Here is a 17,575-nt window from a genome sequence, read left to right as displayed (position 1 = left end):
ATTGCTATGGTTACAGGTAATAGTCACAAATAGAATACAGGCTTGACTTCAGCTGTATGTTCGTACAAACAGTATCAAGCCTTTTTTGTAAGCTGCTGTGTGAACAGGACATTTTGAGACTCAAACCTATAAATAAACATGGTTGTCAATCCCAAACACTGAGTGTGAACGTACAGTGAAGCACCGAAATTTTGGAAATGGTTTTGGAAGTCCGAAATCATTGACGAAAACAGTGAACTGTTGATGTGTGAACAAAACTTTTTACTTCACCTGTTAGTGATTTCTTCATGTTATAATAAATGTCATGAAAACACATTTTTATATCAGCCCTTTTTAAATGTTTATATAACAACAAATTAGAGTAGAAACTTAATTCTATTATTAAAAAGTAGATATGTGCAATTTAAATATTTGTACTTTTTTTTTTTTTTTGAGTGTTGATTATAAGGCTAAACAAATTTGATTCATTAATTGATTATTAAATAAACTTTTTAGCTTTGGTTTTGGCTGAATGAAAACTTAAATCTCAGTTTCAGTAAAAAAAAAAATTGGTGCATCACTAGGAATATGGTGATCTTGGAGGTAGCATGAAGTACCATAAAAACCATGGTACATAAGTTTCAGTACAACAAAATAAATCTGGTGTAGAAACAACAGAGATATTGCTAGTAAACTCAGAAACTAGTAAATTTCACAAATAATTACAAAGAAACGGCAAATAACACATTGAATAAAACATGACATTTTGAAGTAAAAAGACTGAAAGAGTATTTTCTTGTAAACTTTGTTTTATTTACAATTTTGAAAATAATTTTTTTTTAAAAAGTGTACGAACCTAGCAACCCCCTAGTAACCACAAACAACCTCCTAGCATCATGAGATCTGCACTGATAAATTTCCCACTAAATATGGAAAAATGTGTTTTGTTCTGTATGGTAGCTGACTGCACATCAGTGTGACAACTGCATATATCTCCCATGCAGACAGATCCATTTTCTGCATTCTCTCTGAACTAAATGACTCTTTCGTTATAAGGGGACTCAACTTTCCTAACTGCAGTAACACACATCTGCTGCCCACGCTCTGACAGGTGGAGAGAGTCAAACGCTGACACGCCAAAGCTCACGTCTGGCTCAACTTGATTCAGAGCTTTGAAATAACAACATCTCTTTGGCTTTGATGCTGCCTAATTACTTCCACGAGAAATGGCATTTTATCATGAACGAATGAACCAGAGCTTAAAAAAAACACTTGGAGCCACCGGCCATGTAAGAATGCAAACCATTCCAAATGAAGGAGCCTTACAGAGCAGCCGATGGAGCATGGCATATTCAATACAGCTCTTCATCTGAGAGGCTATACTTGTAAAATGGACATAAACTAATATGCATTCAAGATTTTTTATATGCACACAGATATACAAAAGAACGTCTATATTGCAACTCACTTTTAATTGTTTTAAACACGTAATGCAGTTCTTGGTCAGTCCTGTGGTCATTTTAAACCGTCTGATGTGGTTTCCAGACAGCAATTTTAGCCATTCAGGGTGTGATGTCAATCTAAACCACTATGGGTGATGACCTTTGACCCTTTACCATAACTCTATTTGACAGTCTTCTTTATAGTTTTTTATACTCAAAAATGAATGAAAGTGGCAAAGCACTAAGAACTTCTAGAATATTTACTCTTAGGTGTCTATTTTAATAGCCTGTTTTAAATAAGTATATCGAAATACATCAATTTGAATATCTATCTATCCATCTTCTGATGAATTCAGGTAAATTGGGACACATTTGCCACATTTGATGTAGTGATGACTGGGAAATAATGTCCCAATTACCGTGAATTAACCCTAAAGAGAAACCCTATATATATATATATATATATATATACGTGAAGAGTTCAGATGCAAAAGCCTCACTATAAAAATCTCCTATATTTATGCTCATTTATTTCACTTTAATGGCATAGAAAATGACCTATACATTGCCGTTAATGTAAAATTACTGAACCTAAATATAGGAGCCTGATAAAAATGCTAATTTTAGAAGAAAATTTCAGATGGCACTTAGAGGCTTTTGCATCTGAGCTCTTCATATATCTATCTATCTATCTATCTATATATATATATACATATATACAGTCAAGTAACAAGTCAACTCGGCGCAAAAGCTACAAATGCACGTAAGGTGTATAAGGAATAACGGCTCGCATCCTAAATGACCTGCAGTCTGTTGAGTTGTGCTTTCTTTGGTTGGTTAATCTGTGTTAAACTGGCAACTGTGCACAAATGCATCAAACATCAAACAACAAATGTAACATCAAGCGCCGTTACGTCACAGCCATATGTACGTCTTCTTACCTTCCGCAGTTAAAAGCGTTCCTTCTCTCTACCTGCCTCACAAACACTTCAGCACAGTCTGGTGTCGGTTAATGTGTGTCAAACATGGAAAAGTCCGGTCCGCTCGCGGCTCCTGTCAGGGCTCTGCTCTGTGCTGTTATTCCCGGAGCATCGAAACTTCCCGGTGAAGCAACCGACAGGACGCGAGACGCGCAGCGCAACACGTGGATGACAGACAGACAGACAGACAGACAGACAGACAGACGCACTGTAACACTGAAGCTGAAAGTCATTTCTCATGGGAATGAAACTGAGGCAGGGAGCGGTGCGGTAACATCTTACACAGACCCACAGCGACACCCTTCGGGCAGAGATGGACTCACGTCTGCTAGTTCACTCGTGGGATTAAAACATCTGCCTATCCATCATATTTATGATACCATCACCATCATCTCTTTACTGAACCTATCTCTCAAATCATATACTTATCTATCTATCTATCTATCTATCTATCTATCTATCTCTGTTTATCAAATTGCCTATCTATCTATCTATCTCTGTCTATCAAATTGCCTATCTATCTATCTATCTATCTATCTATCTATCTCTGTCTATCAAATTGCCTATCTATCATTCTATCATCTAATCTGTCTGTCTCTATCAAATTGTCTTTCTCTATCTATCTATCTATCTAATTGTCTTTCTCTATATCTATCATCTATCAAATTGTCTTTCTCTATATCTATCTATCTATCTATCTATCTATCTATCATCTATCAAATTACCTATCTCTGTCTATCTATCAAATTGCCTATCTATCGTTCTATCATCTAATCTGTCTATCTATCTATCTATCAAATTACCTATCTCTGTCTGTCTATCAAATTGCCTATCTATCTATCTATCGTTCTATCGTTCTATCATCTAATCTATCAAATTGTCTTTCTCTATCTATCTATCTATCTATCTATCTATCTAATTGTCTTTCTCTATATCTATCATCTATCAAATTGTCTTTCTCTATATCTATCTATCTATCTATCTATCTATCTATCTATCTATCTATCTATCAAATTACCTGTCATCTGTCTATCAAATTGCCTATCTATCTATCATTCTATCATCTAATCTGTCTATCTGTCTATCAAATTACATATCTCTGTCTGTCTATCAAATTGCCTATCTATCTATCATTCTATCATCTAATCTATCTATTGATCTATCTATCAAATTACCTATCTCTGTCTATCAAATTGCCTATCGTTCTATCATCTAATCTGTCTATCTATCTATCAAATTGTCTTTCTCTATCTATCTATCGTTCGATCTATCAAATTGTCTTTCTCTATATCTATCTATCAAATTAGCTATCTCTATCAAATTGCCTATCTATCTATCATTCTATCATCTAATCTGTCTATCTGTCTCTATCAAATGTGTCTTTATCTATCTAATTGTCTTTCTCTATATCTATCTATCATCTATCAAATTGTCTTTCTCTATATCTATCTATCTATCTATCTATCTATCTATCTATCTATTTATCTAATTACCTATCTATCTCTGTCTATCTATCTGTCTATCAAATTGCCTATCTATCTATCTATCTGTCTGTCTGTCTATCTATCTATCTGTCTGTCTGTCTGTCTATCTATCTATCTATCTATCTATCTGGTAGACACATGAATAGAAAGCCATACAAGTCACCAATCTGTCCCACTATCCATCTATTTATCTGTCTCTGTCTATCTGTGTAATAGAAAAAGAAGCTTACTAAGCCCAAATATAAATATTATGCAAAGAGGATTTCAGATTCACTCTAAAATGTATTAGAGTGCAATGGACAGTTTATGTTCAGAGAAAGCACAAAAGCCATCTGAACCAACTTTGCAATTTTCTTCTGAATCCATATGCTATAAAAGAAGGCACATGAATGGAGAGAGTTTTCAAGAGAATGTGTTTTATTAGACTGCAGGGATACATTTTTTTATTATTCAGGCAAATGTGCAAAGGGTCCAATATTGAATCAATTACATTGCAATCGCTTTTATCATAGTCATAACTAAAGAAAACACAATACAAAATAGTTTGCGTTAGCAAAGGTCAAATGTTAGTTTACAAAATCGCATGTGCATTATGTGTGCAAAATCTCACATAAAATATTTTAGTAAGAAATACAGACATTATGAAATTCAATGTCATACGGATATTGTGGACAGATTTTTTTTTTTTAAATGGAAATTTCTTTTAAAGCAGTAATTAAATATTACAATCATCAAACGTCTTTCAAGTGGCTGACCTTCTGAAGTCAACACACGATAAGAGAACAAAAGCACTTTGAAATGTTACAATAAATGATTGAAATTCTAAGAACACTTTAAAGAAATGTCTCAGCTGCAAAAGGTCTCCTTAATGTTCAGATTAACTCTAGTGGTCATCACCCTACAACTAACACAATACACATATCAGACGGCATCACCTTGGGCTAAATCTGAAATGATTTAATCATTATGTGTCCATGGGCGCTCCTTCAGGCCCTGCGCTCAGACCAACAGAATCAAGCCCTTGTTTTTATTTTCTAAAAAGTCGTATCATATCTACCCTCTGGCTTTTTGTACGAAATTAGAGCAAGAAAATTTAATTATTAGAAAACCATTATCTCCTCTAATGGACATAATTAGAGATTAAGGTTCAACTGATGCCTGTTTTACGAAGATAAAAGAGAATTTTGATTTGAATGGAAAACGTTCCTTGTAAGGTGCTTTTTATGGACGCTTGTTTCCACCACATAATAAAAGAAAATAGAAATGTGACTTTGAACTCACAATTCTGACTTTTTTCCCCCCTCAGAATTATGAATTTATATCTCGTAATTAAGAATTCAATGCTGACAGTTTTCCCCAGACTTATGAGTTTACATTTCAATTCTGGCCTTTTTTTTTCTTGGAATTGTGAGTTTACAATTCATAATTCTAACTTCTCACAATTGCAAGCTTAAATCTCACAATTCAGACTTATTTTTTCAGAACTGAGTTAATATCTTACAGTTGTAAGTTAATTCATTCTGATTTCACAATTCTGACATTTTTTCCTGTGAATTCTGACTTTTCAACTCCCTTGATTTCTTATTGCAATTGTGATTCTATATCTCACAATTATGACTTTTCTTCCAATTGCATGTTTCTATCTCTCAATTCTGAGTTGATATCTTGCATTTCGGACTTTTTTTTCCTCAGAACTGCAAGAAAACAAGTCAGAAATGTAAGATACAAAGTTGCACTTATTTTTTTTATCCTGTGGTGCAAACAGGCTTCCATAGCTTCTCGCTGATTGTTTAAAGAATAAAAGGTACTTTTTAAAATTAGCCATTTCTTATTGACCACAATTACTTGCACATTATCACGGAAAAGATGTTAACAACATACTATTGGGATATTCCCGTAGACATGTACACAGCATTCATGTGCATGGAAATGTGGCCAGACTGGCCACTGTTCAAATATCAATTAGAACTGGATAATAACAAAAACACATATCATCTATACCGAGGACAAATGTACCCTTTTTGATTTTGCGTTAAAACATGGTACAGATTTGAACTACAGCACTCATGGCGACTCCTTAGAAGTTTGAAAATACCACCACTAAACTGATACAAAACAGCACAGCCCAATCTGGACTGTCACCCTTTCCCTAAAGACACATGCACAGACACACACACACCGCTTGGGTCCCGCAGATTTCCAGAGAATTCTTCAGAGAACAGCGATAACGAGCAAGAGGAACAGCTTTCATAGGTGCTTTCATCATCGACCGCATCTGGTGGAGTTGGCAGCTGTCTCCCACCCCCTCCAAAACACACCCAGTCTTGAGTACTACCCTCACACACACACACACATAAACAAACACACACACACACACACACTAACTGCATTGTCTTTGTACAGCTAACAAAAGCTTTGAAGTGTTCACTGTGCGTTTTCTGTCTAGAGACTAAAGATGGGAATCTGATTCTGATTCCTTAATGATTCTGTTAAGTTTTTTTTTAGTAATTTTGAAGCAGAAAGAATGGATAATGGATCATTTGTCTGCAAGGCATTTAAACCTCCAAAAGTAAAGTTTTTTTTTTTTTAAGTTTTTTCAAAACTTTCTTGACAACTTCTAGGTAAAATGGCAGCTACATTTATTTATTGAAATTCTAAATTTCAAATCATTTTAAATCAACTTTCTTGCATTCAAATTTGAATTGGATTCTGATTCAATTAGCACAGGTTTTCTATTTCTCTTTTAGAACTGATTGATTGTAGGCCTCGTTGATCTGAGCTTACGCACCTCAGTTTTTACAATGAATATTGCTCAAATTATCCACAAACAATGCTTTTTCACTCAAAATCTGAGGTGCATTCGCTTAGATCAAAAAGGCCTACGATCAATCAGTTCGAAAAAAGATATACAAAATCTGTGCTGATTGAAAGAAAACAAGTTGACAAAAAGATTTAATCCAAGATTTGGTGAAAATACCAAATCATAACAAGACTTTTATAAACAATTATTTTAAAAAGCCAGTCATTTTTTGACCAGGAACACCAAATTAGGTAAAGGATTTTGCAACACAAGGGTTAAAAACATTCTGAATTCAGTTCTGAATGACCCACAACCCTAAATGTAATCAAAGTCTGTGGAAAAAGAAAAGATTAGAGCCGATTTTCGACTTTTTAAATCATGGAAATCGACAATTACACACTCAACCGTTGATTGCTGATTCTCACACAAGCTACCAAAAAATAAGATGCACGTTGATCATCATGACAACAGCAAAGGTGGTTCAAGGTGGCTCTGATACGTTCATCTGTTTTGCATAATTTATTGCTGTGTTTCTTCTGAATCGTTGCTGGAATGTAAACGTTCTAAAACCGGTAACAGAACCAAACATCCTTAAAACGATTCCCGCTGTGGTATTTCTTTAAAAAATGGAACTGGTTCTGATTAAGTTCTTGATTTCCAACCCTATTAGAAACACATTCAATGCATGCATCTAAAACATATGTGGGCAGATATACTGTATGCACACACACACACACACACACACACACACACATACGCTCACACCTGGCCTTGAATGCATCCGTCATCTGTCTGCATATCACTCCATAAGGTCTTTCTCTTTTCTACCAGATACTGCATCTCTCTCCTTCTCCTCCCCCTCCTTCTGGTGCTCCCTCTCTCCCTCCATCCCGTCATCTTCCTCCACTTCCCCTGGGTTCGGCAGACTGCTGTCCTCCCCCAGAATGTGGCACAGCTCTGCCAGCCGCTGCTGCATCTTGGGAATTCCCGAGAGCTGGGTCTCGAGTCGGAGCTTCTCGTCCTGCAGGGAAATACGCGTGGAGGCGTCCAGCTTTTCAAAGCGCCAGCCACCCTCGCCGTCAAACTGCAGCAGGTGGGAGTGGTACTTCCTGTCAGCAGAGGAAGTTTAGTTTTATTTCAAAACAGAAATCTCTACTGTCATTTGATCAATTTAATGTGTCCTTGCTGAATGCAAGTATTATTTTCTTATAAAAAAATCTAAACAGTCTTATGTTAATGTGTTCATGGATGCAATGTCATGATGAATGCTTAAACGATTCACCTGCTAACTTCCGCACACCCTTTCTCCATAACCCAAAGGCATGACATGATTCATCGTGGCCAGTTTTCTGATTGACTAAAAAAGCGTGGGCCGCTCCCTTGACTTTTTATTTTGCCTAGTGCGATCACAGACACAGGTGTTTTCTCTCAGGGCACCCATTTGTGATTTTATGCGATGTATTCAGCACCTTTAACAACCCATTACTGCAGCTTTGTTGGATAACTAGTCTGGGTGGTCTGGCTTTTTCAGTGTTGTGAATATTACAGTATGTCTACATAGCACATCAATCTACTTCAAAACAGCAAGAAAAATCCTGTTTTCCATCATATGAACCCTTTAATCTTATGTGTTTATGATTCAGTGCTTTAGTACATAAATACACTCCCACTAGCAATAAAGGAACTGCTCTTCATTTTCATACGACTGAAAACCCACCAGAGAGAAGGACGGTGTGTAATAGAGAGAAGAGCAATCCCAGCATCCTTTGCAGCTTCAAAGATTTTGCCCTCCACATCAATACTCACAGCACTCGTGCACTCATCCAGGAGTGCGTATTGAGGCCTGTTAGAGATAAACCAGAGATTTAGTTAGTTCACCCAAAAATTAAAATTAGCCCATAAATTACTCACCCTCAAGTCATCCTAGGTGTATATGACTTTCTTCTTTCAGACGAATCCAGTCGGAGTTCCTCTCCCTCCATCCCGTCGTCTTCCTCCACTTCCCCTGGGTTTGGCAGACTGCTGTCCTCCCCCAGAATGCGGCACAGCTCTGCCAGCCGCTGCTGCATCTTGGGAATTCCTGAGAGCTGGGTCTCGAGCCGGAGCTTCTCGTCCTGCAGGGAAATACGTGTGGAGGCGTCCAGCTTTTCAAAGCGCCAGCCACCCTCGCCGTCAAACTGCAGCAGGTGGGAGTGGTACTTCCTGTCAGCAGAGGAAGTTTAGTTTTATTTCAAAACAGAAATCTCTACTGTCATTTGATCAATTTAATGTGTCCTTGCTGAATGCAAGTATTATTTTCTTATAAAAAAATCTAAACAGTCTTATGTTAATGTGTTCATGGATGCAATGTCATGATGAATGCTTAAACGATTCACCTGCTAACTTCCGCACACCCTTTCTCCATAACCCAAAGGCATGACATGATTCATCGTGGCCAGTTTTCTGATTGACTAAAAAAGCGTGGGCCGCTCCCTTGACTTTTTATTTTGCCTAGTGCGATCACAGACACAGGTGTTTTCTCTCAGGGCACCCATTTGTGATTTTATGCGATGTATTCAGCACCTTTAACAACCCATTACTGCAGCTTTGTTGGATAACTAGTCTGGGTGGTCTGGCTTTTTCAGTGTTGTGAATATTACAGTATGTCTACATAGCACATCAATCTACTTCAAAACAGCAAGAAAAATCCTGTTTTCCATCATATGAACTCTTTAATCTTATGTGTTTATGATTCAGTGCTTTAGTACATAAATACACTCCCACTAGCAATAAAGGAACTGCTCTTCATTTTCATACGACTGAAAACCCACCAGAGAGAAGGACGGTGTGTAATAGAGAGAAGAGCAATCCCAGCATCCTTTGCAGCTTCAAAGATTTTGCCCTCCACATCAATACTCACAGCACTCGTGCACTCATCCAGGAGTGCGTATTGAGGCCTGTTAGAGATAAACCAGAGATTTAGTTAGTTCACCCAAAAATTAAAATTAGCCCATAAATTACTCACCCTCAAGTCATCCTAGGTGTATATGACTTTCTTCTTTCAGACGAATCCAGTCGGAGTTATATTAAAAATTGTCTTTGATCTTTCAAGCTGTTTAATGGCACTCAGTGGGTGTTGCATGCATCAGTCCAAAAGAAGTTAAATAAAAAGCGCCCATCCATAAAAAAAGTGTCTCACACAGCCCCGGGGGTTGAACAAAGGCCTCCTGTAGCGAATCGATGCGTTTTTGTAAGAAAAATATCCATATTCAAAACTTAATAATCACTTTAATCTAGCTTGCTTTCACAGTTGTACACGAAACAGTTCCGGGCGGATGACGTAGGACGTCGAAATTGCGCATGTGCCGCTCAGAAGTGACGAACGCCCGACTGGATTCGTCTGAAAGAAGAAAGTCATATACACCTAGGATGACTTGAGGGTAAGTAATTTATGGGCTAATTTTCATTTTTGGGTGAACTAACCCTTTAAACACACAAGTTGTTGGCGACTTTTAAAACAGACTTAAAAGCAGTAGTTGGCAGTTGAATTGTTACATTTTTTTTTTTACTTCCCCATTAATAAATCTCAGTGGTTCTACAATAATCTCCCCTAAAGCAGCTGCTCACTTCAAATGCAAAGCGAGCTGTATAGTTTACAAAAACACCCACTGAATCCGGTTAAATGCTAATAACGTTCAGTAATTTAATATTTATCACTTGAATGGCTTTAAGGAAACCATGAGCAGCTTTCTTACATGTATCATAATTTAGTATCTTCAAAGTATTATTTTTTATTTTAGACAGAGGAAATCATTCTACCAATTATCTCAAGCAACTGAAAGATAATTCCTGAGAAAATATCTCAGTAATATTCCTGATTATTAACTTACATTAAATTGGATTTAAATAGATGTTAGTCCAGTATTAAGCATGGTGTAAAAAATGGTACTTCCATTATATATGTGTCTGCCTCAAATCGTGTGTGTCATATTTAATAAACTGTCAGTCAAACAGAACAGACGTACTTATGGTAAAACATCCTGGCCATGCCCATGCGCTGCTTCTCTCCTCCAGACAACACGTCCTTCCAGTCGCTCATTGCATCCCAACCTGACAGTATTTAATAGTGTTTAAATACTAACAATAATATATGTTTACAACTAATACAGTTTTGCTTCTTCCATATTACTGAATTATTTAAACATGCATTATTAATTATATGCTATTAATATTTTATCTAAAAAAAATCTGTTAGTTCAACACTTTACATGCAGTACAGTAAATGTGCTGTGCTTGCTTTTATCTTGCAACACTGGTGGAAATAAACATTCATAAATCAGATTGTGTGCACTACTGTTCAAAAGGTTGGGGTTGATAAGATTGTTTTTGAAATAAGCCTCTTATGCTCACCAAGACTGCATTTAAAACAGTTACATTCAAACATTACAGTTACACAGTAATAATATGAAATATATTACATTATTCGAATATTGTAACATCCAATGACGTATCTACTTTTATGTTAACTGCATTGTGTTTTGTGGTATGGTTTTTGTTGTTGTTTCTCTCTGTGTCTCCTGCTCCTCTGGCTCCTCCCACTCTTTCCACTCTGGCAGGTAGCTGACTGCCCTTTCCAGCTGCACCTGCTTACCAGCTGAGAGAGTAGCAGTTTAGAAGAGAATTTCACTCCAGAGCATGTCCTGTGTCTAGCCCTGCCCAGCTCAGTTTGTTGAAGCCTTTTAGACTTTGTGCACTGTGTTTACTGCAGGATACTCAGCCTACAGCTAGTTTGTCTTTTCCTGTGTTACCAAACTGCTTAAGCAGTTACTCTCCCGATTGATTGTTTGTTACCCTGTAGAGAGGTGGGCGCCATTTTTATTTATTTTTTGTACTTAACTGTTTTCTCCTGGTTTGAGGATTAGATAGGGAGTGAGTGAGTGTATACATTTGTTGTTGATTATCTTTTCTTTGATAGGTTTAGGAAGAATGTAACCTCCAGAGTAGAACCGTTTTTGTTTGTTATTTTGGCACTGTTCCCCGTCCTGAAGTTTTGCTTCCCTCTTTATTTGCACTCTTTTTGTTTGAAAATCATGTATACTCTTCGAGCTGTTAATAAAACCTTTTAAGTTGTTCTTCTTCTTCTGTGGCAGGGGCTCAGACAGATGCTCTTTTTAAAACCTTAATATTGTTACGCTTTCTTCAAACCTCTAAACACTTGTAAGACATAACAATATATTTTAAAATGTAATTTATTCCTGTGATGTCAAAGCTGAATTTTCAGCATCATTACTCCAGTCTTCAGTGTCACATGATCCTTCAGAAACCATTCTAATTTGCTGCTCAAGAAACATTTCTTATTATCAATGTTGAAATATGAAGTTGTGCTGCTTAATATTTTTGTGGAAACTGACTTTTTTTAGGATTCTTTTATTAACAAAAATGAACAGTAACTTTATTTAATAGAAATCTTTTTTTTTAATAATAATGTCTTTATTGTTGTTTTTGAGAAGTTTAATGTAACTTTGCTGAATAAAAGTAATAACTTATTTAAACGGTAATCAGTGTATATTCCATATTGAATATACATAGTTTCAGTATGTTACACAGTTGTTCCCACCACAGAAAAAAATATTTATATATGCAAAAATGCAACTGAACATTATTTGTAAAAATGCCCATCCCGTGACTGAAGAGGATATCTGAAGACGTTCCTGTGATGTCTCTTACCTCCTTCTCTCTCCAGGATGTAGCAGAGGTTCACAGTTTTGAGGATGTTTTCCAGCTGCTGGTCAGTGATGCCTTTCTCCTGCATCTCCTGAACAGAGTGAGGATAGATGACCTGATCTCTCAGCGTTCCCACCGACATATAAGGTCTGAAAAGAGAAGAAAAATAATAATGAATCCAAAATTTAATTGTCTAGTCTTTTTGTTCCAGATGAGTTCAAAGGAAACTTGAGTCCACATCTTTTTTTTAGTGGATTAAAATAGCAGGATTCTTTTGATGAAAATATATTACTTCTGAATAACACTCATATTCCTCACTGTGTATGTAATGCTGTTTTCACTGTATGTCTTGTTTGATCTATCTATGCATCTAGCCTCTGTGTTTCACATTTTGTATTAATAATTCTCATAAAGGCAAAATGGGCGAAGTGTTTAAAAATGTAGTCTACTCAAAATCATTGTGCATTAGGCACATCCTCAAAAAAGCAGTTGAAAGTCTTATTCAATCTTTTTTCTCTTTAACAGTGCTGATATACAGAGACATCCAGTGAACTGCAAGTGGGCCAAATGACAAGCAGCTGCTGGTCTGAAATGATGTTGGACACATCCCGTTGTGTGATCATGAGCACGAAGCGATGCTGTACTCCTGTTGGGTTTGTAATGAAGCTGCCATGTAACGCAGTCACAGGAGCACCATATGTGCTGACTGCTTTTTGATTGTGCTCCTCTTTTTAATCAGCACACTCATCAGCGCTAATTAACCTGGCACGGAGGGGAAATGGAAATAAACACATGCACGCAAACCCACTTCTCTGCCTTCTAATTGATCTTAATTCTCAAACAAAATACAGCAGACCACATCTCAGTACTGGGTCCTGAACCTGCACTAAGAGAAATCAACAGCCTTCTACAATCATAGTAGTCCTATTTGTACACTACTGGCATGCACATAATATTCTGTATGCAAAATTAATATTAGCTCATCTCAAATCATAGTACAATGACAAAAACTCATCAAAGTTGCCTGGATGACATATTGGTTTTCAAATTGTGTGGTCATGCAATTTTGTTTTTTACTTTTTGTTTGTTTGTTTGGTTTAGTTTAGTTTAGCAAAAAAATGCAATGATGAAGCTGCTATGTTGTTTTTATGAAGCCAAAAATGACTAAATGTAGCCTAATGTTAACTCTCACATGACAAAGAGATCTGTGGTATCAACACACAATTTTATGACATCTGTAGTGTCTCCCAATTCTGACATCTCTTTTACAGCTAAAGCCGAGTAACATAGTGTAACAAGGAAAAATATATTAATATCTCAATTTTCTGTCTTTTGATTGTTATTTTTAATGTATTTGCTCCAAAATGGCTATTGCTTTCAAATTACTAGATTTTAACATTTGGTCCCTATTGATGGCAATTATGACATTTGGCTCCCTTTATTCTGATTTACAGAATTATTGAATATGATCAAATCAAATTATCAACGTGGTTACATCCTTCATCCTTTAGTTACATTTCATTAAATAATGAAGGTAAGTTTTTACTTTTGAACAGGAACAATATTCAGTCATTTTATGTACGTCGATTAAGTCAAAAATTTAAATAATAAAAATAATGAATAATCTAATGATATTAATAATAACAATAAACATCATATAAAATGATCTAAAACATTTAAATACAAATAGGCACATGGAAAATGAACACTGAATGATGATGCAAACAATCAGTGAATCAGATTTTTGAATCAATTCGCTGAAATTTTGCTACTAAAGTTTAAATCTGAGCATTAAAACAAAATAAAACAATTAACTAAGTCACAATTAAAGGAGGGATTGCAAAACTCTTAATAACTTAATAGCAACTTGAAAATGCATTGTGATATTCACAAACGTTGCTTCATTTTACATATCATTTGACAATAAACCCTAGATATAGTCCTACTTACTACATACTCAAAAGCATATACCTTCTCATCACCAGTGAAGTGCATGCTTTTAGTGCACACTTTTTAGGTCACAGTGTGCAGTCAGTACCTTTGAGGTATGTAAAACATGTGCTCGGGTGATGGCTTGTAAAGCACTCCGCTGTAGACGGGCCAGAGGCCGCTCAGGATTCTGAACAGAGAGCTTTTTCCACAACCGTTGGGGCCCGTGATCAGCAGATGCATGCCTTCATCAACCTGGAGAGAAAGACCCAACATCCCCCTTACATGTTACTAAAAACACACGAACGAACATACATGCAGCGGATCGCATTACACCCCCACAGAGAGAGAGAGAGAAAGATGCACAGAGGGACAAACCACGGGAAACAACTAAATGTGTTTACAAATTCAGTAAAGCCACAGGGTTAAAAGGAGCCACTGTGATGGGAAACGCTTGATGGTTTTCAAAGGCCTTTCTGCAGCACAACATACTGAGAAAAACAGATTGCTCCCTCTCTAAACCCTGTCATTATGCTAAAGCCATCCATTCACCAGACACACATAAACACACCAGCACGGCTTCCTGCAAGAGTGTCAATTACTATTAAAAGACCTTCAACACAACACCAAACCTATGTGAATCATCTGGGCTCAAAACATCTAGAAGTGGCGTTAATGATAATTCTAAGTATAGAGACAAGCTGGTCGAGTGACTTTAGTCTATTCTGATGGCTGTCTGGCAGCGAAGTGCAGATTTAACCGGAGAGAGCTGACAAATTAATCTTAAAGGAACAGTTCATCCAAAAATGTAACAACCTCAAAGTAACGCCACATTCCATTTGGCAGCCGTGATAGGTTTTATCTATGACATTATTGTCAACCGTGCTTTCTTCCTCTTGGCTTGGCTGCAAAAGCGATCTGAGAAAGCACTGTGGGTAATGTTCATTGTGTCATGAGCGCACCGCATGACTGCGACATCAGGGCAATGAGGGTATTAACACCATGCCGCCCCTGCAAACCGAGGCGCTGTTGTGGAAACCCTAAGAGCACACCAACGCGCGACCGGAATATAATTAGCACATTGTCCAGGGCAGACCAGAGGGGGTCACACTGTGGTACTCATGACCCATTTCTCAGAATTTAGCAGGAAACATGAATTAATCATTAGGGAGCAGATACTCAATCCAGACTCAAGAAATGTGTGCACGCACTGCATTCAAGATTTGTTCCATGAAATAATTCTCACTGAAATAGTAAGAAAGACAAACAATGGGTCTCATACTATAATAATTGGGTGTAAGTTGCATACTGATGTGCACAGGAATTTTCAAAATTTCCCCCGGATTCACAACAGGTGTGCAGACATACATTTTTTTGTACCCTCATTCTAATATTGATCAATCTAGATTATTATAAATCTAAGGTCACTTAGTTATTTGATTTCTAATAATGAATCTATATTAAAAATTACATTCTACTTTAAAGTATATAAAGATTTAATATAGTATATATTCATTATATATTTTAGAATTCTAATTAAAACAAGAATTCTAGTGTTTATATTAGTGCTGTCAAACGATTAATCGCGATTAATCAAAATAAACGTTTTTGTTAACATAATATATGTGTGTAGTGTACTGTGTATTTATGATGTATATATAAATACACACACATACAGTATATATTTTGAAAATATTTACATGTATATTAGGGGTGGAACGATACATGTATTCGTACCGAACTGTCACGGTACGGACATCTCAGTTCGGTGCATGAGGCCCAACGAATACAGGCAATTCACCCCCAATCCAGAAGGGGGCCCCCGCAGCAATGCAACGTTGTTTGATTACCGGCCGCCAGCAGAAGAACAGCGAATAGAAGTTGGGCAAGGAAATGGTACAACGGTCCTAATGAACAAGAATAGTAGACCATCTTCGCAACACAAATTAAATGAAGACTTTCTAAAAGTTGGAAAAGTTGAGTTCATGGCTTTTCTAGCTGAGGTAATAAACTGTGCTGCACAAACTGAAAGCAGAACTGAGAGGATAAAAATCATAATCAAGGCAGCTGAAAAACATCTTCAGATTGAGGGAATCACTTTGGAACAAGTCAATTAAAAACTTAAGGGTCAAATAGCAGATACACAGGCATCATATGGAGGCTCTTATTCCCTCTTTCCCGTTAATGCTTCACACTCCAGTCCAGTTGGTGGCGGTAATACACCATAAGCTGGCTTGTCAACCACCATAAAATCATACAAGAAGAAGAAGAAGAAGAAGAACAGCGAATGCTGTGAGACTTGAAAACAAAGCCCACGACTAGACAGTGACCATGTGCTGACTCTGAATGCGTCTCTCAAAGGACTGGCAAAGGAGTATACTTTAAAGGCTTGTGCACTCAACTGTTTGCGAAATGGAGCTTTGTGTTCGTGTATCCTACCTCTCTCATTCGGCACAAATCCAAATATTCCATAATATTTCCATATTTGCGATGTAACGTATCTGAATGCTAAACTATTATTTATTATATTTATATGTAATAAATATATGGCATTCCACCATTGGAACGCGACTGAATTACAAAGCCTATAAAATTATAGGCTTTGTACAAAGCCTATAAAATTATAGGCTTTGTACTTCAGTCGCGTTCCAATGGTGACAGAGGCGGGCGCGCTGATGTTTGGTTCACTTTATTTTATTTTGATAAAGTACCAATTGCGCTGTCAAGTTAGCAATGCTGGAACTGATGTGCTGTGTGTGTGTGTGTGTGTGTGTGTGTGTGTGTGTGCGCGCCGGCGCGATCACTTCAACTGTTTCCTTATACCAGCAGAATCAACTTTAAATACTTACTGTCTTATTAATAATGCATCACTGTGTAAAGTTCTGCTTTTATTTGTGTACACTCACAATGAAAACAAAACATTGTGCTTTTGTAAAATAAAGAAACAAATAGGGATGTCGCTTTCTGCCATTTGAGTTTCCTTTCTGTGAACAAATTAAGCATCACAAAAATGAACTGAAACTCAGCATACATGTAAACTCATCTTACATGTCGCTGTCAGACTCTGTTCCATGTTTTGTGTGTGTCCTACTCCCCATGTGCCTTCCCATGCCCTTATTTGGTTAGTTTCCTGTTCCTGTCCTGATTAGTTTATTTCATTTGTCCCAGCTGTTTCCCTTGGTTTTATTGCTCCCAGGTGTGTCTCGTCATCCCCTCCTCCTGTGTGTGTGTATAAAATGTGTTCCCAGTCCCAAGTTC

General features: G+C 36.9%; 1 protein-coding gene and 1 long non-coding RNA gene across 2 annotated transcripts in view; one reads left to right on the top strand and one right to left on the bottom strand.

Annotated features, from left to right (window-relative positions):
* Positions 1–6,925: 6,925 nt before the first annotated feature.
* The window catches only part of LOC107674359 (ATP-binding cassette sub-family D member 1-like), a 22,984-nt gene continuing 12,334 nt past the window's right edge, over positions 6,926–17,575 (bottom strand). The window contains exons 6-10 of the mRNA XM_016468316.1: positions 14,427–14,572; positions 12,392–12,537; positions 10,690–10,774; positions 9,496–9,621; positions 6,926–7,794 (exon numbers count right to left, since the gene is read on the bottom strand). Coding sequence (XP_016323802.1) covers positions 7,485–7,794; positions 9,496–9,621; positions 10,690–10,774; positions 12,392–12,537; positions 14,427–14,572 — 813 coding nt within the window. The 3' untranslated portion in view covers positions 6,926–7,484. The remainder of the gene's footprint in view (positions 7,795–9,495; positions 9,622–10,689; positions 10,775–12,391; positions 12,538–14,426; positions 14,573–17,575) is intronic.
* Positions 11,138–13,491, top strand: LOC107674360 (uncharacterized). Its single transcript, XR_001632499.1, has 3 exons — positions 11,138–11,526; positions 12,408–12,535; positions 12,914–13,491. It is a non-coding gene; the product is annotated as an uncharacterized LOC107674360 (long non-coding RNA).

The sequence above is a fragment of the Sinocyclocheilus anshuiensis genome, unplaced genomic scaffold (genome assembly GCF_001515605.1).
Source record: "Sinocyclocheilus anshuiensis isolate Anshui unplaced genomic scaffold, SAMN03320099.WGS_v1.1 scaffold188, whole genome shotgun sequence".
NCBI lineage: Eukaryota > Metazoa > Chordata > Actinopteri > Cypriniformes > Cyprinidae > Sinocyclocheilus > Sinocyclocheilus anshuiensis.
The sequence above is the reverse complement of the archived record's forward strand: the minus strand, read 5'-3'. Positions and strand labels throughout refer to the sequence as shown.